The sequence below is a fragment of the Rattus rattus genome, chromosome 3 (assembly GCF_011064425.1).
Source record: "Rattus rattus isolate New Zealand chromosome 3, Rrattus_CSIRO_v1, whole genome shotgun sequence".
Taxonomy (NCBI): Eukaryota; Metazoa; Chordata; class Mammalia; order Rodentia; family Muridae; genus Rattus; species Rattus rattus.
The window spans coordinates 130,233,061-130,259,936 of NC_046156.1; the positions used below are offsets into that span (position 1 = coordinate 130,233,061).

Consider the following 26,876-nt stretch of genomic DNA (forward strand, 5'->3'; position numbering starts at 1 on the left):
CTCAGCAGCTGGTATCTATCATGGAAGTGCTGACACCATATTATTTAAAATAGCAGTGCCTGTGAGGAACTGGGGAAGCTATTTAAGACAGACCTCAAGAAGGCTGCTGAAATAATAGCCCGAGTTATGTTATGTCAGCCTGTTCCTCAGCATGGAACAGCATGTGAGTCCAGACTGGTTATCCTTCACAAAGACATAAAATCTATATCCCATTCTGGTCATTAGAGATCCTGTGGGGACAATATTCTGGGTGAGTGTACAAGGAGCTAGTGTGCTAGCCACAGGTCACTGGGGCCAGTGCAATTTTTCTAGTAAATTCTCAGTTGCTCTTAGAGGTAATCTGAGTACTATGTTGGGGAAAGGTTCTAGAATGTGTTGTTCTAGTTGAAGCTTGCAATCCAGGAAGAAATAGGTTTAACATGAGAGTACCCAGCATCAAGCTTAATGAGGACCTTCCAAAAAAGCAAATATATTGCAGTAGTTATCATCTAGAATATTATTTTAAATCATATTTTAAAGACATTTTGATCTTTGTGGTCAAGTTACACTTAGCATCAAAACTGAGAAGCTCTTTCCTTCTTTATGGCTAAATGGGAAGCAAACAGACTCGTTAGGCTGGAGAAGGAGAACCTAGGATATTCAAGGAATCTAAGAAGAGAAATTGCAGCTGGCATATATGGAACCTCCAATGTGGGAGGACTTGAAAATAGTTCCACCACACCAAGAAGGAATTGGGTCATGAAGATGGAGCCATAACTGATGGGATTCCCACTCATTAAAAGACTGGTAGATATAAGCCTGTCTGTTCTCTACCACTTGAAAACTAGGAGAACTATACTCTGATCAATCCTCAACCTGACTGACAATTGTAATACCTGGATTGCTTTCAGCTCCCAAATCCATGGGAAGAGAATTTTTTCCAGTTTCTGCAATGCCATTGCTGCCCTCAAGATCAGCACATGCATGTACCTAACTGTGCTCAGGCAGGAGTTACCTCTACTTCATGGGAGAATCAGCTGGTTCACTCTATTCATGGCTTCAGTTGACCAGATGAGGGCTTCTTTTACTCAAATAACAATCTCATACAATACTACCTTCGCAGGTAGACTTATTAATGGACCATTTATTCAGGTTTCTGGTAGCCAAATGAGTTTGGCATACAGAGTCTATAATGGGTAACACAGACATGGTAGGTGGTTTTTGTTTTTGTTTTTTTAATTGTTGGTTATTTTTCATTTATATTTGAAATATCATCTCCCTTTCCAGATTCCCCTCAACAAACACCCTGTCACATCCCATCCCCTGCTTCTATGTGGGTGTTCACTTCACTGCCCCAGTATTCCCCTACTCTGAGGCATCATGCCTTCACAGGACCAAGGGCCTACACTCCCTTTTTGTTTTGGATAAAGCAATCCTTTGCTACATATGCAGCTGGAGCCATGGGTCCCTCCATGTGTACTCTTTGGTTTGTGGTTTAGTCTCTGAAACCTCTGGGGAGTCTGGTTGGTTAATATTGTTGTTCTTTGTATGGGGTTGCAAACCCCTTCAGCTCCTTCACTTCTTCCCTTAACTCCTCCATTTGGGTCCTTGTGCTTAGTTCAATGATTGGCAGCATGCATCGGCATCTGTATCAGTAAGGCTCTTGCAGAGCCTCTCAGGAGACATCCATATCTGACTCCTGTCAGCAAGCACCTCTTGACATCAGAAATAGTGACTGAGTTTGTTGGCTGCATATGAGATGGATCCCCATGTGGAGCAGTCTATGAATAGTCTTTCCTTCAGTCTCTGCTCCATTCCTTGTCGCAGACATGGTATTTGTAATGAGAAACGTTTACAGTGGTGAGCATCACGACTAAGTTGGAGGTAAACCAGGAGGATGAATTCATTCTACACAGCTGAGGTTAGAAGATAATGCTGGAATTAAATGATGAGTTAATATATAGACTGAAATTCTTTTCTTTCAAATGTACTTTTATGCAAACAATCACGTTAGCTTTCTTTGATTAGGGAATGCAGGGAAAGCTGAATGAAAGAGAAATAAAAGACTTGAATTGTTAAACAGAAATACGTTACTTAAAAGCATTTTTTTTTTTTTGGATTTTTGACATTTTGTACACTGTGGTACAGGATGGCTTAGAACTCACCAGGTACCTGAGACTGGCCTCATCCAGCTTCATCCTCCCATGTACTGTAATTATAAGTGTGAACCACTAACTCAGGCTTACATGTTTCAGTACATGATACGGAAGTAGAGTAAGGTAGAGAGATCAATTATTAGATCTGATTTATTGACTTATTCAGTGATTTATGTAAAGAACATATTGTATTGACTATTTGCCAAATATGACTTCACATGCTTCATGGAGCATAATAACATAGAGAAATAGCTGCAACAATGGGTCAATGACATAACAACCTACTGATTCCTACTTACATGACTATAAGCTTGTCTTGCTTGTCAGGACTCTCCATCTTGTGGTTTTGGAGTGTAAAATGAAAGTGCAAATTACACTGAGATTGAAGCCTTTCAAACCAAGTCCTGGCTTTGGTTCATCAATGGCATACCCTCATTTCCACACTCATTGGTGGCAGAGTGCTTATTCCAGTAAGAACACCAAAATAAAAAATATGCCTTTATATATTTATATCCATATCTATCTCCCTCTAATAAGCATATGTACTACCTAATCTATCTAACCATGAAATTGTTTAATTGTCTACCTCCCTATCTTTATACTTTTATATGTTTATTTCATATATCATACATATTATATATTATATATCACACATCGTACATCTATGTCACATATATTTGTATCTATTATATATCTCTATATATCTATACCTATGTCAGTCCTGCTAGCAAGAAAACTGGAAGTTGAGTGGGAGATGTAGGGGTAGGAGCCTGGGAAGAGTTGGAAAGGTAGAATAAAACATTTATATGTATGGAGGTAGAATACATAAAGACAAATTTTAAAGAATTTAAAATACTTGTTAGCATAACTTAGCACCACATTTCAATTAGTGTAAATGGTAATTTAATTTCTGCATCGTTCACATATGCTCATTTCCAGAGGATCTTGCTTTTCGGCTCTTGAGCATTTGGCTGGTGATGCTGTTTCAGGTCTTCAGCAGACTTGCATGGCGAAATTAAACAAGTGACAGACACGGTTGTTGCCCGAACTTGCTTATTTTATGAGCTGAAATAAAAATGCTTGTTATCAAACATTAAATCTAGATCATTTTGAACCCCTTAGATAAAATACTTAATAAGAATTTACTCAGCCTTGTAAATAAATTTAAAAAGTTAATTGACCTGCACAAATTTGCCAGCAACCTTCCTTCTCCCACGGTGCTTAACTTCTAGGAAAATAAAGAAAATATCATTTTTTTCACTCTCCTCAGAGATATTAGTGCTTGTGAGAATTGAGTCTATTCCTATCCATTACTTGGTATGGATATGCTATAATCAACTAAAGTGCTGCTTGAAAAACTAACCATTCCTAACAGATACATAACATAGAGTCAAATCTATGTATTTGGCTTAGTTTTTACTATCTATCTATCTATCTATCTATCTATCTATCTATCTATCTATCTATCTATCTATGTATTTATCTATCTTTCTTTCTTCCTTCCTTCCTTCCTTCCTTCCTTCCTTCCTTCCTTTCCTTTCCTTCCTTCTTTTTTCTTTATCCCTCTCCCTCTCTCTTTTTGGTTTTTCTTTACTCTATCTTTCTGTCTCCCATTTTTTCTCCCCCTTCTTCTTTTCTATTCTTTCTTCCCACCCTTCCTCCTTTTCTCTCTCATCTCCCTGTTGTTGTTCATGCTTGATCACATGCATAGCATATTTCTACGACTACTGAACTAAGTTTCCAGTCATGGAAAAGAGGTTCCAGTAATGAATGGTGAACTGTTAGTGATTGTGACTTGGGTTAGGGATTAGGGAATGTCTAAATATAACTGTTGAAGAAAATCTCTCACTAGACACTTTTGACATTTCAGAGCCATTTTGTCTCACTACACAATGAAAGACTGATAATAAAGAACATGTAATTTTAAGGAAAAAAAGAGTTAAGGATTGATTGGAATAGGCCATTAAATGTTAGTACATTTTAGGGATTTATATATATGGAAAGATAACATATTTTATCAGAGTTAATAAACAACAATGGCAGGACTCTCAATTATCTTACATAAATATCTCCACTTAAAAATATTACTTAATTGTCAACTCTTGATCCATACAGTTCATTTTTTCCTTTGTGTGTGTGTGTGTGTGTGTGTGTGTGTGTGTGTGTGTGTGTGTGTGTGTGTGCATGTAACAAAGAGGGGGAAGAGGGAGAGGGAGAGAGAGACTCTCTCTTTAGGGACTTGCTGCAGGGTTTGAGAGTTAAATATGCAAATGAATTAAAGCCACCTTGTTGGTGCTGGGTATGGTCAGATGTTGTCTTGAATCAAATAACCTTATTAAAAAATGGGGTACACAGCTAAACAAAGAAGTCTCAGCTGAGGCATATCAAATGGCTGAAAAGGACCTAGAGAAATGTTCAACATCCTTAGTCATCAGGGAAATGCAAATCAAAACAACTCTGAGATTCCACATCACACCAGTCAGAATGGCAACCATAAAAAACTCAAGTGACAGCAGATCCTAGCAAGGATGTGGAGAAAAAGGAAGATTCCTCCATCATTAGTGGGATAGCAAGCTTGTACAACCAGTCTGGAAATCAGTCTGGTGGTCCCTCAGAAAATTGGACATTATAATACCCAAGGACCCAGCTATACCACTCCTGGGCATATACTAAAAAGAAACTCTAACATATAACAAGGACACATGCTCCACTATGTTCATGACAGGTTCAGAAGCTGGAAAGAACCCAGTGTTCTTCAACATAGTGATGGATTCAGAAGATGTGGTACAATGTAGGGGAATGTCAGGGCATGGAAGTGAAAGTGAGTATGTGGGTAGGCACCCTCATAGAAGCAGGAGGAGGGGGAATGGGATAGCAGGTTTCTGGAAGGAAAACCCATGGGAAAGGGAATAACATTTGAAATGTAAATAAAAAATATACAATTAAAGAAAAAGTTTAGATTGTGCTACCAGTAGGGTTTCAAATTGCTTAAGTAGTGGCAAAGTTTTATTAATTAAGCATTTAACAGAAATATACACCAAGTAATAGTATAGCAAATTTAAAACCATATACTCCAATTCAGTAAAATCTAAAGAGAAAGGCAAGCTGGGTGTGAAGATCAATGGTCAGGCTCTGCTGACCGTCTCTCTTGTCTGTGTCACAAAGGGTCAACTAGGAAAATAATCCATCATGAATAATCAAATTATTTCAAAGAATAGTGGTAGTTTGGGATCACTAAAAAATTACTGAAATATCTCTCACTACACTTGAAAACCTGAAATTATTCATTATTACCAAATTGAAGAAGAACTCAGAAGATTGAAAGATCACTCAGGCTCATTGATCAGCAGGATTAACATAGTAAAAATGGTCATCTTACCAAAAGTAACCTATAGATTCAATGCAATCCTCATCAAAATTCCAACTAAATTTTTCACAGATATAAAAAGAGTAATCCTCAAATTCATTTGGAACAATAAAAATCCCAGGAACACAAAAACTATTTTCAACAATAAGAGAACTTCTGGGGAAATCATCATCTCTTACCTCTAGCTCTACTACAGAGCAATAGTGATAAAAAAAACAGCATGGTATTGATACAGGGATAGGCATGTAGAACAATGGAATAGAATTGAAGACCCAGAAATGAACCCACACTCCTATGGTCACATGATCTTTGACAAAGAAGCCAAAATTATGCAGTAGAAAAAGACAACCTATTCAAAATACGGTGCTAGTTTTAGTGGAGGTTGGCAGGCAGAAGATGCAAGTCAATCCATTCTTATTGCCTTGTATAAAGCTCAAGTACAAGTGGTTCAAGTACCTCCACATAAAGCCAGATATACTGAGTCTGATAGAAGAGAAAGTAGGGATGAGCTCTGAACACATGGCACAGGGGAAGATATCCTGAACAGAACACCAATGGCTTGTGCCCTAAGATCAACAATCAACAGATTGGACTTCATAAAATTGTAAAGGTTCTGTCAGGCAAAGGAGGCTGTCGCTAGGAATAAACATCAACCCACAGACTGAAAAAAGACCTTTACCCATCCTACATCTGATATGTTTGTCTAATATTCAAAATATACAAGGAACTCAAGAAATTAGACTCCAGCAAACCAAATAACTCTATAAATGGGCTACAGAGCTAAAGAGAGAATTGTCAACTGAGGAATATCGAATGGCTTAGAAGTACCTAAAGGAGTGTTCAACATCCTTAGTTATAAGTGAAATGCAAATCAAAACAACCCTGAGATTCCACCTCACACCAGTCAGAATAGCTAAGATCAAAAGCTCAGGTGACAGCAGATCCTAACAAGGATGTGGAGAAAGAGGAATGTTCCTCCATTGCTGGTGGGATTGGCAGCTGGTACAGCCTGTCTGGAAACCAGTCTGGTGATTCCTCAGAAAATTGGACATTTCACTACCTGAAGACCCAGGTACACCACTCCAGAGCATATACCCAAAAGATGCTCCAACATATAACAAAGACACATGCTCCACTATGTTCATAGCATCCTTATTTGTAATAGCCAGAGCTGGAAAAAACTCAGATGTCCCTCAACAGAGGAATGGATACAGAAAATATGCTATTCTTATACAATGGAGTGCTACTCAGCCATTTAAATGAATGACTTCATGAAATTGGAAGGCAAATGAATAGAAGAGGAAAACATCATCCTGAGTGAGGTAACAGAGTCACAAAAGAACACACCTGGTACGTAATCAGTGATAAGTGCATATTAGGAAAAACCTTTGAGTACCCATCATAAAACTTACAGATCATATCCAGGTCAAGAAGAAGGAAGAACATAGTGCAGCTGCCCCAGTCCTACTTTGATGGGGAACAAAATAATCATGGGACACAGAATGTGGAAGATACTTTAGAGGAAGAGAAGAATGGGAGTGGAATAAAAGGAGGAAGAATGAGGTGTGGGAGGAAATAGGGGAGATGTACAGAAGGTCAGGAAATAGAATAGAGCTGTGTAGCTCTTAAAAAAAAAAGGTGAGATGCTCCCAGGACCAAACAGATGAGATTAGACAGAGAGAACAGAGAACCTTTAGAGACCATAACCAGAGATTAGGCATGCCCCTCCTCTGGTTGGGGGATTGGGCCACAACCTTTCTGAAAGTTTTACCCCAGAATTGCTCCTATCTTAAGAAAATATAGCCTCAAAGAGTGGAAGAGAGCCTTAAGGAAAGGCCAATCAGAGACTGCTCCACCTGGGATTCATTCCATATGTAGCCACTAAATACAGGCACTATTGCTGATGCCAAGAAGTGCTTGCTGACAGGAACCTGATATAGCTGTTTCCTGAGAGTCTCTGCCATAGCCTGAAAAATACAGATGTGGATGCTTGCAGGCAACCTTTGGACTACCTTTTGAGTGTGGGGACCACAATGGAGGAGCTAGGGGAAGGACTGAAGGATCTGAAGGTGTTTGCATCCCCATAGGAAGAACAACAATATCAACCAACCATATCCCCAGGGCTCCCTGGATCTACCTACCAACCAAAGAGTACACATGGAGAGAATAAAGGCTCTAGTTGCATATGTGGCAGTGGATGGCCTTGTCTAGCATCAATGGGAAGAGAGGCCCTTGGTCCTGTGAAGGTTTAATGCTTCAGCATAGGGGAATGCTAGGGTGGTAGGGCGGGAGTGGGTTGGTGGCTGGGATAGCCCATAGTGGAGGCAGTTTGGATGGGGGAGGAGATAGGGAGTTTTGGAAGGGGAAACTGGGAAGGGGGATAACTTTTGAAATGTAAATAAGCAAGATAACCAAGACATTTTTTTTAAGTAAAGGTGAAATAAGAGGTATGCTAACACACTCAGTGTTGCAGTCTTTTAACTGATTATATTTAAAAGTATTTTTAATGTTATGTCAAAAAGCATGCTAGGTTTCATTGCCAATGTCTTGCTTTTAGTGGTGATTCCAAAGAATACTGCTGTATGTTTTGAAATGACATAGTGAATTGTGTCAAAAGTCTTTTCTGTGCTTACTAAATTTATGTGATGTATATCCTTAAATCCATTTTTGTGTGGTTTTTCAATTATTTATTTGTAAATATTAAATTAGCCTTGCACATCCTACGAGTTGCAACATGCTCAGGTTTTATATCATTGATCTATGATGCATTTTGCAATTTGTGTTTGTGTGTGTTTTTAATCAGGCTTTGCTTTAGGGCCATGAAAGCCTCATTGAATGAGGCTAGCAATGTGTTTTCCCTTTCTATTTTGTAGAATCAGTTGCAGAATATTGGTATTAGGTCCCTTTTTTTTTTAAAAAAAAAAAGGTAATTTTCTAATCTTTGGCCTTCTCTATGTGTGTGGATCTGGGATGTGGGCTCTTACTCTTTCAATTTCTTTTCATTGTATGGGTTTTCTTGATGGTTGTATCTTATTGGTTGGTCTTGTGTATATCCATTTGGGTATATCCATTTCTTCCAGATATTCTAATATCTTCAAATATAAGTTTTCAACGTACTCTAAAAAACTTACTGGATATCACTAGAATCTGTTTTACAATAAATTAGCATACAGCATATACTTATATAACATTGTTAGATCTTCTAAAAACAGTACCGACATTTATTTTCTATTTATGTGTATGCATGTGTGGGTGTAAACATGACATACTTAATGTATGGAACTCAGAATAAAACTTAAAGCAATCAGTTCTCTCCTCTTTCCATTTAAATTCTATAAATCTAATCCTTGGCAAATACCTTGGTTCCCTTACCGTCTGAGCCATCTCATCGCAGTGGCCTTGGGAGAGCTTCTTGATTAATTTTCATCCTAGTATTATGTAGTGGTTTTATATATGAGAAATTTTAGCTCTATGGTATAAGAATAGCTAATAGCCAGCTCATTTTAAGCTTCTATATACTTAATATATTACTTTCTATAAATTATCGTTCTCTCAAGGTTTTCAATACTGAAAGTTTCTCTCTCTTCTCTTAGATAATAGATAGCTTGTTGTTTGTTGGCACACTGAGGAAGTTTACACTGAAGGTTATTGTTGAGAGATGTTTAGTAATCTGTAAAACTTGATAGTTGTTTCTTAATTGGTTGGGATATTGCTTCACTTTCTCCACTTCTAACATGGGGATTGGATGGTCCACTGTGTTGACCTGAGGAGTTCCTTCCCTGTGCTTCTTTGTTCATCTCTTACTGTCCTGAAATGTTTTCTTTCCTGTGCTCCTCATGACTGGCACTGTCACATTTTATTCTGTTTTTCTAGCTTGGTAGTCATGAACTGTCTCAGGATTTGTTTGTCTTGAAATATTTTTTCTGTCAAGTTTAAGAGACAGCTCATCTGGATATAGCAATCTGGGTTGACACTTATTTATTTACAGGATTTGAAATATATCATTCATACATTCTTGGTTTTGAAGGTTACTTGATGAGAGGTCTATATTATTCTGACATGCTTACCTCTACAGGCAACTTGGTGCTTTTTCTTTACAGCTTTTAATGGTATTTATTTGCTTTGTATTTTCGACATTTGAGTGTATATGTCATGGAAAGGCAGCCACTTCTAGATATGATTCTAAATGTGTCTTGTGTTTAGATATGCATTCCTTCTTCTGGGTTTGGGAAATATCATGGGATTATTTCATTGGATTCTGTATGCCTTTAGGTTTTACCTACATTTCTGATATTATCCCATGAATTCTTGGTATCTTAATTATGCATATTCCATTTGGCTATGCTTTTTCTTTCCAGGCAGGTTCTTGTACGGTAGGCTACCTTCAGATTCTTTGCATAGTGTAGGATGGCCATGACTTCTGATTATTCTGTCCACCATTAGCATGTGGGATTAGAGGCATTTAACACCACACCAGGTTTACAGGGTATTGGCGATCACAGTCAAGCTTCAGCCACACTGGGAAAGACTCCACTAGGATGCAGTAACAGCTACTCATCTTTCCATTTCATTAATAAAATTTGCATATTTTATGTTCTTAACTTTCGTCTACATTTTTTATCTTTTTTTTTCTGTTTGGTCAAGGGTAATTAGTGATACTTTCCCATAGGATTATATTTGATTCTTTGGTTATTTTTCATTTCCAAGATTTCCTTTTTCTCTTTAAATTTCACTTTGCATACTAATTTTTATTCCATGCTGCCCGTGGTGTTGACTTTTTCTTGTACATTCCTCATTTATTCATCCACTTTTCTGAAGTTTTCCTGTCATGCTGACATTCCCTCTCCACATCCTGACTTGAATTCATTTCCTTGTTAACATCCTCTTTGACGTATTTGATCATTTTCACTAGTACACTGTTGAGAATTCACCAGTTATTTTTCCTGCAATGTTACCTTTAAGCTCTTACTGAGCAGTCATTGTCTTTTGTAGAAGACGTATCACCTTGTTTTTTTGTTTGTTTGTCTCCAGTACAATATCTTTATTACTTATTTGTATTTCATGCAATGCATTTAAATCATTCTTGCTTCCCATTCCTCCCAGGTTCACCACCCCACCCCTGTATCACCTTCCCAAAACCCACCAAGTCCAATATGTATTGCACATATAGTCATTGATATAAGATCAAATTTCGCAGGGGCCAGCCTCTTAAACACAACTCAGTCCTTCTCCATTCTACTCCCACCAGGAAACCATCAGTGATGTAAAACTACAGTTCTGCATATTTATCACTTGTATCCTTTTTATTAGTTTTCTCTTTGTGCTGTTCCTGGAGGTGGGGGGTTGTCACAAGAGCTTTCAATGCCTCCCATTCCTGGTTATGGATCAGGATCATCAACATGGCTTCTGCTGCAATTCAGATCATATCCATTAACATGGTTTCTGGTTTTATCTGCAGCACAGATCACAGATAGTAACATGGTTTCCTTTGACATCAACCTGTCTCTTGGTGGTAGAACAGACCATGAAAGTCTTTCAAGGAAACTTAACCCAAAAAAATGAACCATTCTTCACCTCAGATACCTTTTCAGAGCCATGGTGATTGTACAGTTGGGAAGCATGTCTGGGGTCAAATGAAATGTTCTTTCGTCTACCATAGCCATGACCCCATACCTTCATTACTACATCCATAGTTCCCATTCGCATTGCCACAGGTTCCATTGCATTTCACCATCTTTCCCATGATTCTATTGCACATTCATTTATTAAAGTGATGTTGGAATCTACAGTGTGTCACAGAATACATTATTTTGCCCAAAATGTTTTATATGCAAATATTTATTGTAATGAGTCATCTGATTCAAGGTTTCTGAAGCAGCATAAATAACAGAATATCACTAAGACTCATCTAGATAACCCGTTTTTGCCCAGAATCAGTGTGATCAATCATGCAGTTGGGTATCATTCCAAGGGCAGAACTGCCATAAGCTCCAGGCCACTGCATATGTTCTAGCACTTAGCACTATCGGACCCTAAGCATGGCAGTCATCACACTGGCCCCAAGCTCTGCTCCGACAAGTAGCAGCTTGTGAGCTGCAATGTTGTGAGAGGGCAGTGGTGATCCAACCAGCCCTGTGGCTCTACTCAGCAAAAACATGCTCCTTTATCTGCTGCCCCAGCTGACCTTCTATACCATACGCACTGCTGTGACACTACTTCTGCTATTCTCTGTCATATGTACTGCCTCTTCCACTCTTCCTTATTGAATTCCATGAAATATGAGATCACTTTGAAAAGTATCTTATCATAAGACCCAGGGGTTCAGTTCTTTCAGAGCTACATTGTGCTCTTCAGGTTCATGTTCATCCTCCACTGCCTTGTTCCTTTGTGAACCCTCCATGGGTCTCTGGAACCTAGGAGTCCCTGTGGGAGCTGTTGGCAGCCGCCTTCTTGAATCTCTCTACCTTGTATTTTTATGTTTCCTTTTCTTTTCTATGTTAAGATTGTACATATGCTGGGTTGAACATCTGCTCTGATTGTATTTGTAGATTATCTTATGGAGCAATCTATTCTTGAGGGTTTTGTCTTTCATGCCACTCAGAAAATGTAGAACAAACTACTATAATATCAACAATGGCAAAACATCAAATGCAGATAAATTTAAAATTAAGTCAATTAAGCTTCACTAATTTATCTTTAATGGTTATAAAATAGAAAATAACTATATGTAAGTGTTCAGCTATGAAAATCACCTCTCTCTCTCTCTCTCTCTCTCTCTCTGTGTGTGTGTTTGTGTGTGTGTGTGTGTGAGTGTGTGTGTGTGTGTGTGTGTGTGTGTGTGTGTAAAATAGGAATACTGAAAATTTAAGGAAGCAGAAAAAGGGAAGACAGAAAATGTTACATAAGTTAAAGGAAAATGAAGAGGAGCCAAGGATAATGTTATGGAGGGGGATGGAAAAGTGCAAGATATTTGAAAAAAATCCAAGGTAGAGAATATTTTATAGGAATAATAAAGTTTGGAAAATAAATAATTAATGCATGCAAATATAAACAAAAATCAGGGATATTGAAAATAATGAGATTAAATAAGAACTAATAGCAGAAAATTAAGTTAAAATAACATAATACTGAAAAGTAAATAAATAAGTAAAAGTATGAAGGTAAATATATTTTTATCATGAAAATTTAAAAGCTGCTGCTAAAATTATAGTAAAAACGACATAGTAGACCTATAAGGAAAAGAAGGTAGAGGAAAGTAAGGTGAGGGTACAGAAATAGTGGTGCAAACTTTAGGTTTCTTCTAACGTGAAGACTATAGTAGGGTGAGCAGGAAGTCAGTGCACCTTGAAAGCTCTTGTCTTCTTGGGGCTCATGCTTGTTTGAAATCTGTCTGGGGTACACCTAACCTGTATTCCATTCAATTGGTTCTCTTTTATTGGGTAACAGGAACAACCCCCTGTTGACATGCTTAGTTTGGACTTCTGTGAACAAGAAAGACTACTTCTTCCTCTGAGAGTCCATAGACTATGCTTCTGGAGGTGTCTGATGACCTGGCTAGGGGATGTCTTCCAAATATACTGGGAGTCTGGGATCTAAATACAGCACTGGGCTCTCCAGAGATGGAGGAGTTTCCTTTGTTCTTTCAAAATTTCCCAAATGTTAATCATTCATCTGTAGGGATTTACTTAGAGTTCCTGGCTTTACAGCACTGGATAACCAATAGGTAGCTCAGAGGTTGACCTGCTGGCTCAGCTCTGTTTCACGGCAGTCACATTGACCTATTATGTTGCACTGATGTGGCTGGTTGGGTGCTTTTCTGCTGTAACTGCACTTCCTGCAGATTGTACTTTTATTTTGTTAGTATTTAGCCATCTGCTTTCTACCGCTGCTTCCCGGGCTTGTTTCTCACCATCGAGCTATGACAGGATAAATTCAGTCTGCTCACACTCTTAGATGATGAGGTACCTCAGCAGTAACTAATAGGATCGATTTCATGGTAGCAATTAACTACTACCCTCTATGCTGATCTATTCCTTGAAAAATAATAGTACCACCCACATTTCAGATGCAGTGCTACTAGAGACAGCCAGCCTACATTGTCCCTTCAGCTGCTATTAAATTGTAGAAAGAAACAAGAGTGGTTGGGTGGGGAGGGAGAGGAAAAGAAAAGCAGAAATAAAAGGAAGAAATAGAAGAGAACTAATTAAGACTGAACTGAGCTCGAGAGGGAAACTTAGATTTCCAAAGTATTGTAAAAGAGTCAGGGTTGAGGGTCCATCCTCTGGGGTAGAAGATGGCAGACAACAACTGGGTAAGGGTGTGGTCAATACCACATGGGCATAGGAATTGTGGGGATCAGAATTTTGGTGGCAATATGGTATCTCCAGCTGAAACTTCAATGATCGAACAATAGTTTGTTCCGAGGTAGATGTCAGAGACTGATACTTGCAAGCATGGTACAATGTAGAAGATTGGATATTTTGGAACCTTGGACCAGAGGTCACCAGGTTCACAGGGCCTTGGCAGTACAGCCCATGGGATCAGTCAGCATGACTGCAATATCCTTGCAAGGTGACTCAAGTGCCATTTTAGCTTGCCAGCAGCCACCATAAAATTCATCTCCAACTTTGTTATGCCCAATACAGTTCCTGGTGCATTTTTCTTAACTATTTTGTTTTGGATCGTATTACTAAAAGTAGTCAGGAAAAGACTACTACAAAGAAACAAATGTCTCTTGGAAAATTTATTTATTTATTTATTTATTTATTTCGTGTATGTGGGTACATTGTCACTGTCTTCAGACACCAAAAGAGGGCATCAGATCCCCAAGACAGATGGTTGTGAGCCACCATGTGGTTGCTGGGAATTAAACACAGGATCGTTGGAAGTGCAGTCAATGCTCTTAACTGCTGAGGCATCTCTCTGAGAGACACAGCCAGAGCATGTCAGATACAGAGGCAAATGCTAGCAGCAAACCATTAAACTGAGAACAGGACCCCCGTTGGAGGAATTAGAGAAAGGATTGAAGGAGCTGAAGGGGCTTGCAACCCCATAAGAACAACAATGCCTACCAACCAGAGCTCCCAGTGACTAAACCACTACCCATGGCTGACCCATGACTCCAGCTGCATATGTTGCAGAAGATCCCCTTGTTGGACACCAATAGCAGTAGAAGCCCTTGCCAAGTCTTGCCAAGGTTGGACCCCCAGTGTAGAGGAATGTTCGGGAAGGGGAGAGAAGGGGGGTAGATGGGGAGCAGAATACCTTTATAGAAGAAGGAAAGGGATAGGATAGAGGGGCTTTGTCAGGGGAAACCAGGAAAGGGAATAACATTTGAAATGTAAATAAAAAAATCCAATAAGAAAAAAAAAAAAAAACTTAAAAAAAAAAAAAAAAGAAACAAATGGTCCTAAGAAACTCAGGAGAGACACAGCTCAGGAGAGTGTGTTGATCAAATGATGGTAACTGGTGGTATTTGGACCAATCCCAACTATCCTTGTTCATTTAATTTGGACCAATCATAAGTACTTGCCTGGGCCAATTACATCATTACCACTTAATGCCAATCACGGTCACTAGGGCTTGTATTTTGAACCAATCACCATCTCTCATTTTAATATCAGTCATACTTGTCCTTCCTTGCACTATGGCAAGTGCTATACCTCTAGTCAAGGTAGAAATTATTTGTTGAAACTTCTGATTGAAAATCAGCTATAGATGGTCTCTGACAGTCTCAGCTGAGACTACAGTTTTGGACAGCCATGAAAATCAGTTTCCATCTTTTGCAGAGGTGTTTGGAGTCATTCTCGAAGCTTTTGACATTACTGGTGTTGGCATAATGCTAATTAAGGCTGGCAAGTGAACCTATAGACATTTTGCTTAAAGCACTTGAGGCTGCAAGAGAGAAACTGTTCAATAGTTGCTAATTAAGGAGTTAAATAGTTCAATCCATAGTATGTTTGCTTGTTTATATGAAAAATGAATGGCCGAGGCCTGAAAATTTATTTTTAAAATTTTTATTATGAACACTAATAGTGATTTCAAATTTCAAAATTTATTTAGCAGCAGTGTGTGTGTGTGTGTGTGTGTGTGTGTGTGTGTGTGTGTGTGTGTGTGTGTTTCTCCAGTGCCTGGAGATAAGAGTCACCTTTATTTGTCTTAATGCTATACTGCCGTTAGCTTCAGAATCATACACAAAAAATTAGGAAGAGATTCCTGCTTCTACCTTCAAATGGTCCTGTTAGGACATGGCACAGCCTAACTGTGCATTTTAAACATGTAATCGCATTGATATCTATTGATTTTCTGGTCCTTGACTCATGTTTTGAGTGACACAGACCTATCAATTATCTGGGAAGCATGAGTGTATGTTAACGTTATTGAAATTATGTTTTTCAGAAAAATAAGTTCAACTGTGTGCGAAGACCTCAGTGCCCAGGAGCCAATGTCAGCTCTGTGCAGATACAAGGTGATGCTGAGTATTTCATCAACCATCTTGGAGTTCCAACTGTGCAGTTTGCTTATGAGGACATCAAAGCATTAGAGGTAATTGTTCCTAAACATGGAAAGTGCTCACCACAGTGTAGCAGATGTTCAGATTTCATTTTAACATAACTTTGTATTCATCTTTCATACCAAATAGGTCACTGTTGGGAGGGGCTTCATTGGGAAGTCATCTTGTTTAAAGGCTTTGCAAACCTATTTGAAAAGCCAGCCCTTTAAAGAATGTTTAATTCAATTTAGAAAGATTTGCACTGTTACATTTTCACAGACAGCTTCCCATGAAGAAACATCAGCTGTTGGATTAGCATCAAAATACAATTATAGTCGTCAGTGTTCAAAAAAAAAAAAAACAAAAAACAAAAAACCACACAACACATGCAGAATTCTCCTTATCTTGCCCAAGGGAAATGTAGTACCTGTGCTCTGTGTTATGTGAGTCTTGTGGATTAGACTCTTCAACATTTATCAGTAGTTTGTCTGTTTGAAAACTTTTTCCTCAAAGAATGACATGAAAGCAAAGTTCACCCTAATTAACCTTGGTCCTCTATGTTATGGATCTGTGTTCTTCAATATTTTTCAGAAATACGTCACAGTAAACTGCTTCCAGGTAAATCTAAACCTGCTTGAACACATAGTACATGTGCCTGTGAGAGGTTTCGGGGTACTCTGCTTCAGAAAATTACTGCATTCACACCATAGTGACTAAAAGTAGAGAGAAGTGTACTTTGGTCCCTCAGCATGGATATGTCCAGGAAGGAGTATTTACATTATGTTTGCAGAGTTTTACCTCCAGCTATGCAAAACTCTGAATTGTTTGAGATTATGGCAGTGTTTGGTTCATATGTATCCACAGCCAGATCTTTCTGCTCCACACCCTTGCTTCCCTTTAGATAGGGATCATTATCTTAAACTTATGGAGCACACAAAGTCCAGGTCTATCATACTGTGGGGAGATTAATTCTTTTGTAATGTAGGAATGATACTTCAGATGTAATTGTTTTAAGGTGATTTTTTTTTTACCCACTATCTCTATAAACACATTTAAAAACTATTTTTATTGCCGATGTTATTTGTAAGAATACTGGGTTGGGGGATTATGTGTCATAGCAGGCATGTAGATTTCAGACGATATATTTTGAGAAGAGCTTTCCTTCTTTCACAGTGTAGCCTGGCACTCGAGCACAGGTCATCAAGCTATGTGGGAAGTGTGTCATCTGTTAGCCATCATTCTGGCCTTCATTTACTATATTTTAAAAAATGTATGCACATGGAGATGTGTTGATGCTATATTGCACAAACTCAATATATGCATGTTTATAAATCAATAAATTAAAAATAACAAAATTTCCTGTTCAGTACCGTTTATTTTCTCTCATCACACCTTAGCTCTTGTCATGCTATCAAGTTTAATGCTCTTGTTACGTGCATGTTATTTATTTTGGTTAAGTTTTGAGCCATGAATTAGAGCGTTTTAGCAGAGCTGTTGGATTTGAGGAAATTCCTAACACAGACCCTTACTAAACAAATTATCTAGGCTCTTGGACTTATTTTTAGATGAATTACTTTTATGTGCTATGGAGTGCACATTATAGAATGTGGTGTAGATTAAATGAGATCGTGCAGGGGCAGCACTTAGCTAATGCTGGGCTCATGCTAAGATCCTACCGTCCACCAACCATTGTTATTATCAGAATTTCTTGAATGGATGTAGGGTCCACAGATTAGTGGGGTATTTCCAAATATCTTTGAAGCCTACATGAGTGTGTGCATAAAGGGCTCTTCATTGTTGGTGTTTGAGGACTTTCAGGTTGAGGAGAAGGTGGGGAAGCAGATGAAAGGAAGCCAATTTGGAAGTGGGTGTAATGAAGCCCCCAGGGCATGCTCTCATCACAGGGGAACTTCTAAAGTCCACGTCACTTATAGAACTGCCTTACTCTGAGGGAGCCAAACACTTTTTTAAACTATATTTAGAACACCTAGCTCTCACCTTCGAAATAATTTTTATTACATTTGTTTCTACAAAAGTAATTAGTAAAAAGTCCCCCATGATTTAATGACAAATGACCTTGTTCATGTTGATGTAGTGGGGAGAACTTTTAAAAATGGATTTGTCCCTTACAAAATAACCTCGCTTATGATGAGATAATATTGTGTTGAACTCTCCAAAGAACAGATATTAACCTTTACTTTCTGGGTTAACCTATCATCAATATTTGTACACAGTTATTAAGGGGGATTATAAATATTGAAAAGTTTCATGAAGGATATTAAAATATTTTACTATACCAATTAGTAAAATAGTCAAGGAAATTAGAGCCTTGTCACAAATTTTCTTGGCTTTCAAACTATAATTTTCACATGTAGTCATTAGAGAAATATCCCTGAGGGTTGGAATGCAAAAGCCCTGTTTCTTAAGATCTGTCATTTCTCAGGTTCAATGTGCCTTGTTCCTCCTACACCTGTATCTAAAGGAAAAGAGAAAAGCAAAGTGACACAAAATCGTACCTTCCATGTCATCATTTGAATTTGCAATTTCCCCTACAGGCTCATGTTTTCCACAACTTGTCACAGTCACCTTGTGGCACAAGTACTAGGGCTGCATAGTCCTGAGGAGATTTGGTTTGATAGGGACAGTGGGAACAGGTTAGTACGTTAACTGTTTCTACCCTGTCTTGGACTCTCCTCTGCCATATAAGTACTCTCTGCCATATGTTGCCACCACCAGGGACTGATTGGTACCTTGCCTGATTTTATAGATTGCAGTAATACCTCAAAATCTGTGAGCATAAGTATAATCTTCCTTCATTTATGTCCTTTCTGGTCAATATTAGAGTGATGCATGGGGAATAAATGTTTCAATTTACATTGCTCTTTTGTATAGTATATCTAAACTAATTATAAATTGCTGACAAAAATTTCACTGAAATTCACAATACTGATGAAATGGAGTTTAAAATGAAGTATCTATCACCAGGTCACAAATATAAATAGCCAAAAGGGAAACCAACCTCATATCTGGCTGATTCTAAACCCAGGTTTTCTACTAGCAAACCGAAGAAGCACAGGGATTTGGTTCATCAATATGTTTTGTTTGTTCTGCCCTTTATTAAAAAACAACAAATTTCTGGAAGCCCCTGGATTCTCCTTTTCTAGGGAAACAATTGTCTCAGAATTGATCACCATTTTTCTATAATATTTATGACAGTCTCCTAGGCGGTTGTCAAATATATACTAATGAGTATTTTCTTCAATACCTGATTATTCCAAACTTGGGTATTATATGATTAGCATGGACCGTCACATATTGTTAAGAACTGGTGTCATTTCTGGTACCAGATTATCGCCTATCAGAACTGAAATATTATTACACTATATTATAACTAAAGTATTTTTGAGTAAAAGCCAAAATAAATAATTTTGTAATTGTTTTCAATTTAAAACTCTATGTTGTAAGTAAGCTGAATATGGCTATGTTTGTGTTTTGAAGATATTATTCCAAATATCATGCAAATTCTAGGATTTATGTCAACATATTAATCCATGTAGTACACAGATTATTAATCTATTATCCCAGGCACCTCTTAGAATATGCTTTAAGACCTCAATATCCACTGGAATTGTTTAAGTGGACTATGTACATTGATTCCTTAATGGATAAACTTAAAATAAAGATAAGTTGTTAAACAAACACAGATAAAGATCAATAACGGACAATAAAATAGAATAATAGCAACAATGCATTCCATTACAGATCTGTCATTGCCATCAGGAACTGTTTGTAAATAAAGAAGGATCACACGAATGTATGTCCTGCAGTAACAGGGCAGGCAATCTCACAGCCAGTGACTAAAACATATGGAAATTGTGGGGCAGGGTGGAGCATAATAGTTCTGATTTCATCATGCTACAAGAGCATCATACAACTTAAAATTTAACGTTTACTTCTCAAAATTCCCACTTAGTAATTTTTGAGCCAAAGTTAACTGTAGTTAAGTGAATGATGAAAAGCAAGACAATGGATACATGAGACCGTTTTACATTTAACTCCATCAATGAAACCGTGTGAACATTTGAACTTTAGAAATATAAGTTCTGGCAAAGGGATAATTGGTTACATATGTAGTCCATTATTAGTTTTCTTTTCGATGAAATCCAAGAGTTCAAAGAGTGTATGTCCAATTCTTCACATTATCCATATTCAACACTAAAACTCTTCTCCATAGTTTCTGGGGATTCAAATATATCACCTGGAATTGCTTAAAGAGCCTTTCATTTTTGCCTTTCCTTTGCTCATTGTTAACTTTCCTGTAACTAAGGCTCACGAATGCACAGGATCTACCGATTTGCCAAATGGCAGTATGATTTCTTCTTGTAAGATATTGCCCTATTAATTGAAGCATCTCTAGTTTTCAGCTTCATTTAAATAAGGTTTTAAATTTGTAAACACTCTTAACACCTGTTAGGAAGTATTCTGCACAGTTTAAATAGAAAGTAGAGACAGCCATAAGGCAATGAAAGGACAGATGCTCTCTGACTAAGGGTGTAGTATTTATGACAAATGGTGGTCCAAGTCACATTGCTTCTGTCGCTTCCCACCTGTTTGACATAAGTTTGGTTCTAGATCAGTATACTTATTCTCTGCAAAACATGTCAGAGGACCTACCTTTCTGATTATATCAGATGATCATTTATGCTCACCAAGTTTTATAGCACAAATTGAAGATCTGCTTCCTCCTGCCATTTAACCTTATAATTCTTGAACTCCTACTTGAAATGTGTCATTAGAAGACCAATATACAACTATAATTGAGGACTTAACCTTTAGATAATAATGAGATAAAAGAATATTATAGCTTAAACAGTGAGATTCATATAATTGTTTCAACATCATTTAGTAAGATACAGATAGAAATCTAAGTGTCAAAGGCAGTGTGAGATACATTAATTTTCTTTAAAAGCTAAATGATTTTATTACCAATCTGACTCTTAAATCAATATACAAAAAAGTATACATGTGTTCCCATATGAATTCTAACAGTGAGTAAAATTCATGGGGCAAAAATGATAATTGATTTCTCCATATAGCCCAAAAAGCAGTAGCAAAATTCATGCATATTTAAAGGAGAATAGTAATAGCATATTTTTGCTTGATTTTGATCAGAGGAACTGTTTTTCTTCATTTTTAATTTTTTGTTAATTATTTTATTTATTTACATTTCAACTGTTATGCCCCTTCCTGGTCTCTCCTTTTCAAATTCCCCCACTCCCTTCCCCCTCCACCAATCTCCCAGTGTTGGGGTAAAAATTTAAAAATGATCTAAACATTTTACCCAGCTTTAGTGCTGACACCCATAGGACCACGTAGCACTGTTGGGTACTTTTATCTCAGCAGCTCTACCCGTGATACCTTGTCATGCTTGTCCCTACAGTTAGTTCTGGCACCAGGGACCATATGGAACTAACCATAATTGGTCTCCGGTTAATATCCCTCCCAACGGCTCTCTATTACCCGTGAACTCTCTGGTTCCAGCTACCTGGTAAAATCCAGACTCTACAAACTGCAACCCAACAATCAGATTTGTATGTTAAACTCTCGATCTACAACACAACCACACAATAAACTCATAACCAACTGATAAGGATATAAACCGCTCACCTACATAAGATAAATTTACCTACAGAAACCTGTCCCTTAAAAAATGTACATAACTACCTATGGCCATTTAAGACCATCTGGATCTGGGTAGTCCTTATCGGTTTCCATGTTAATTCTCTTCCTTCCCCTTCTCTCCCACCTTCAAAAGCTTTGTCTTTGCCTTATATTTTACTGTTCAATCATGGCCTTGACCAAATTTATGCCAGCTCTCACCTGCAAAAACCATCAACATATACCCCACACAATCCCACTCCACTGCTTTGCTTCTAAAAGGGTATTTACCCCTCACCCACCCACTTCAGCATCTTACCCCTTCAGCATCTCCCTTCCCTGGGAGATCAAGCCACCACAGGATGAGACAGGACTCAGCCCATGCACACTCTGGTCATTAGGTTAGTTCCTTGGAGATCTGAGGGGTTCATTTAGTTGATAAAATTGTTCTTTCTACAGTAATTGAAAATCCCAGATGCCTGAGACGTAATAGGTTCCCAAGACCTGATGCATATTTGATGACATTAGACAAATACTCAACAGCAGGGGAAATAGAAGCTGAAAAGAACACCTCCACTAAAGAGACATGACTCTTGGTGGAATCAGAATTGTCCCTGTCTAAGGGAAATGCAGGGACAAAAACAGGGCCGATATTGAAGGAAACGCCATCCAGAGACTACCCTACCATGTGATCCATTCCATCCACATACCCCAAACCCTGACACTGCTACTGATGCCAAAATGTGCTTGCAGACAGGAGTCTGGTATGGCTATCCTCTGAAAGGCATTGCCAGCACCTGACTAAGACAGTGAATCAGGACTGAACACAGGGACCCCCATGGGAGAGTTAAGGGAAGGGCTCAAGGAATAGTTTTTATATAAATTAGAAATTGTTCTTTCAGTATATTTTTTGTTTTGAACCCAGTCATATCATTGCTAAGTTAGCCAATGATTGCCATTCAAAAGTCAGTTCAAAATTCCAGATCATTTAAAAAAATTACATTTCTTTCTGCATGTATTCTACTGATATTTTGCAACATTTGATAGAAACAATCTATCCTGACTAGTAAAGGTTTTGTGGAGTTTCAATGTAGGACATAAAAATATGTCCTGATTTGAAACAAGAAGAACGCTGTCTTTAATATTTAAGTAATTACCCATAATCAGCAAAGTGGTGGTGGCACACGTCTTTAATCCCAATATTTTAGAGTTGAAAGTCTGATCTCTGTGATTTTGAGGCCATCCTATTCTACAGAATGAGTCCCAAGTCCATCAAGATGAAACAGAGAAAACCCGTTTCACTCTTCAACACACACAAATTATCTGTAACCATAATTTATTTTGTGAAAACTACTTATACTACCATGTGAAAGTGGATGCTATCATTGTTTCCCATTAGAATTGTTTCACTAAGAGTTTCCAACTGTCTCTACTAACCATCTACAGACACTAGGATCCTTCTTCACTATAACTTTTGCTTTTGTAAATAATAAGTTACTAATACTATATTTTAGTTAGCATTAATTAAACATGTATTCATTTTAATGTGTTACATAATTATCATTAAAAATTAAATAAAATAAGAATTACTGGAAACAACTGAACTCTTTTGAAGTTAGTCAAGTACTGGAGAACTAGTTAATTTTTAGGTCCACTGCTTGCTGGCAAGCATTGGGACCTGGGTGTGATGGTCCATAGCCAAAGAAAAATCTGGGTGAGGTGGTACCCATTTATCATCATGGCGCTGGGAAGACAGAGACAGCAGGACACTGGGAGTTTACTAGCCAGCCAGGTTTACATTATCCAGTGAATCTCCAAGTATCCTTGAGACGTTTCTGTCTCAAAATAAAGTAAATTACATATGAGGGATGACACACAATGAGACCCCGTGACTCCCACATGAGTGTGCATTACATGTGCACATGCATTAATGCATGCAGCCCTGTACAATACCTGTACAAACACACAAAAATATAAGTAGAGATGTTTAAAGACAAAACTATGATGTTGAGAAGAATGACTTTGTCATACATTTTCAAAAATGTTATCAATATAATTGAATAGAAAATGTTATTATTACCAAGTCTTGCCTTTATTCCTTTGCAGTATGTTGTCTTAGTACAGATACATAAAAATTTCGAACTAATACTTGTTCTCATTAAAATATATTTTTCTTTCAAAATTTTATTTATTTTTATGTACATTGGTGATTTTGCCTGCAGGTTTGTGTGAGGGTGTCAGATCTTGGGGTTATAGACAGTTGTGAGTTTGCGATATGGGTGCTGGGATTTGAAGCTGGATACTCTGTACCCAAAGTAGTCAGTGCTCTTCAGCACTGAGCCATCAATCCAGCCCCGAAATATATTTTTCTTGAGTCTCATCTTTGTACTCAAAAATATTAGCTTGCTAGATGTAAATTTCTGTGTGTAATCTGAGTTCATGGTAATGAACTTCTTGGAACTTCTGAATAAAGAGCAAAAATGAGAAAAAGAAAAAGTACCCTCTGGAAACCACTCAGATGGTAGGGAGACCTGAAAGCCTCTGGTCTGGTAGAACCCTAGTGAGGAAAACTGACTTGACTAAGCTCGCCTACTTTGAGTTGTATAATGCACAAGAAGTGTTCAGCTTCACCTCATTCAAGAATATGAGCTGTGCTTCAGTATAAACGTATGCACATCTTTTCTGGTCATCCCTGGGCATTATCATCTTGCTCATCTGACAAGCAGTATGAAGTAGAAAATAAAACACTGTCACATACTGATGCTTTGTGAAGCATTCTGCCTTGTAGAGACATTTCTTTGGAAGAGAAGGTTAAACCCCAATCAACAAATCAACAGTTACAGAGCAGACTGGGCAAGCTTTGATTGCACAATATATGAAATGGCTGTCACACAGGGAGTGCTATTAAAGTTGCTGTGCTCTTCCAAGAGCCTGAGGAGTAAACACAAGAAATTGAAATATGAGACAGATATTGGGAGAAAAAACAAAGAATCGAGAAACGCTTAAGACTCAAATGGATAATTCAAAACCATGCTTCAAATTGCTTAATATTTCCAGATGGTTGCAGGGACATTTTTGCCATATGCTTTTTTTTTGGAATTGAAAATATGAACATTTATTCTGGATGGCTGTCATATCCAAATCAAAATATATATCATAGGCAATGCAATTTAACTCCATTGTTATGTGGGGTAATTGATCTATATAGTGATCAGCTCTGTTATGAAGGATTAAGGGTGCATAATGAAATTTTATAACAATATAAAGTGGGTTTAGTGTTAGTCTACATAATGGTTTGCCAATATTTAACTTCTGAATACATGGCAAGTTTATTATGATTTCTCTAGATATATTATTGAAATGTATGCATTTTCTAGTCAGCAATTTTATGCACTTTTTATAACATTGGTAGTATCGCAGTAGTTCAAATTATATAAAACCTAAACATAGAGGAACGGTTTCTTGCCTACATGCAACAGTAACATAGATTGGAACTGAGAAATAGATCAACTCAGATAAATTAAGAACAATAGAAATTGTCTTAAAGCAGGGTTAACTGACAGTTTTGATTCCTTAAAGCATAAAGGCGAGTGGTCATAGATGAGGGACACTTATGTTGGTTGGTGGTAACTATTGGCTTGATGGAATACAGTGTCACCTGGCAGATGAGTCTCAGGGTATAGCCATGGGATGCTCTTTTGATTTTGTTAAATGAGGTTATAAACAATCAACTAATCTGTCTGGGGTTTCTGAGTGGCCTGCATGGAGCAGTAGTAAGCTTTCAGTGCTTTCTGTACCTGGATTGTGGATATGACGTGACCAACTACTTGATATTCCTTTCACTATGACATCCTATTATGACATTACTGTGAACTATGGGCCAAACTAGACCATTCTTTTTTTGGTGACTCCCCTGTAGGCATTACAGCAGGCAGGAAAAAAATGACAAGGGTGAAACTCCACAACTGGCACTAGACCAGGACTTGGAGATGTGATTGTAATTCCTGTGACAGTAAGGATGGTCCTGGACATAAAATAAAATAGATGCCACTTAGGCTGCTTTAAAGCACAGGTGACATCACTCATAAGGATGGGTTTTATGGCCTAAAAGTAATGATCAAGCTTTTAAGGGAAAAGGAAAGATGTTGTATGAAATTAGTAAATTCTGCAAGATAGGGCAGAGCCTGTCTTTTCAGATACTAAAGGATCACCAGGTTGTAAAACCCAAAATTCCTGGCATTCCAGACAGAGTACCTGATCACCTTATTCCACTGAAGATGTCAGCTGTATTCTTAACTTACCTGGTGTCTCCAGTGCTAGTCTGCATACACAGGGCATTTTTGCCCTCTACTGTTTACTCCAGGAGATCATTTTCTCAGATATTTTATCAAAGCAATAGGAAAAGAAGCCAAGATATTTTGCATGTGAGAAGCTGTCTGAGTTTTGATATCTCTGTGTTCACTCTGGTTCAGTGGTATGCTTGCCTGATATCCATGCTACATAAGCAATTTATTCATAATGTATATTTGGCTTAAACTTGCAAAATATGAGTATAGAAAACTTACTTGAGAGGTCTCTACTGATGTCATTATAAAGGTGACATGCCACCAGCAGAAAAGGAACATGGAAAGAAGCAGATCTAAAACTGTAGAGATTTTAGTCATAATTAAATGCATTGTAAGTTGTTGTCTTTAACATGTGTCCCTAAAAGCCCCAACTTAAAAAAAATCACATCAAATTACTGGCTGATAAGTATATAGTCAGATCTTTATAAATATAATACTTATATGTCTATTTTCTGTAATTTGACCCAGCTTTCCAATTAAATAACCAATAAAGAAAAGGCTCATCCTATTGGGTAAGAGGAGATCCTATGAAGAATTTAGTAATAAATTCAAAGTAATATTGAGGAAAATTATATTTCTTAATCACTAATTGTAACATTTTTATCAGATATCATTGTCTTCTAAATCCTTTACACACGTGGTCAAATTTATTTTCTGAACTTAAGTTAATCTCTGAAGAAACTGGTAGGATCCCTACTTTCTTTAAAGTTGAGACAACCTAGCACAGAGGATTTAAGTAACTTAATCAAGGTCACCTATTAGTTCCAAGGCAAAACCAAGCTCTAACTTAGCATTCAGTCACAACTGTTGTCATAAAAATATAAAAACTAAAAAAAGTATCACTGTCATTTATCCCGCACTAGGTCTATACTGCAGTG

The 26,876-nt window shown here is 37.6% G+C and overlaps 1 protein-coding gene across 1 annotated transcript in view; it reads left to right on the forward strand.

Annotated features, from left to right (window-relative positions):
- Positions 1-26,876, forward strand: part of Naaladl2 (N-acetylated alpha-linked acidic dipeptidase like 2) — an 890,024-nt gene that overhangs the window by 650,727 nt on the left and 212,421 nt on the right. The window contains exon 10 of the mRNA XM_032898601.1: positions 15,901-16,047. Within this exon, the coding sequence (XP_032754492.1) occupies positions 15,901-16,047 (147 nt within the window). The remainder of the gene's footprint in view (positions 1-15,900; positions 16,048-26,876) is intronic.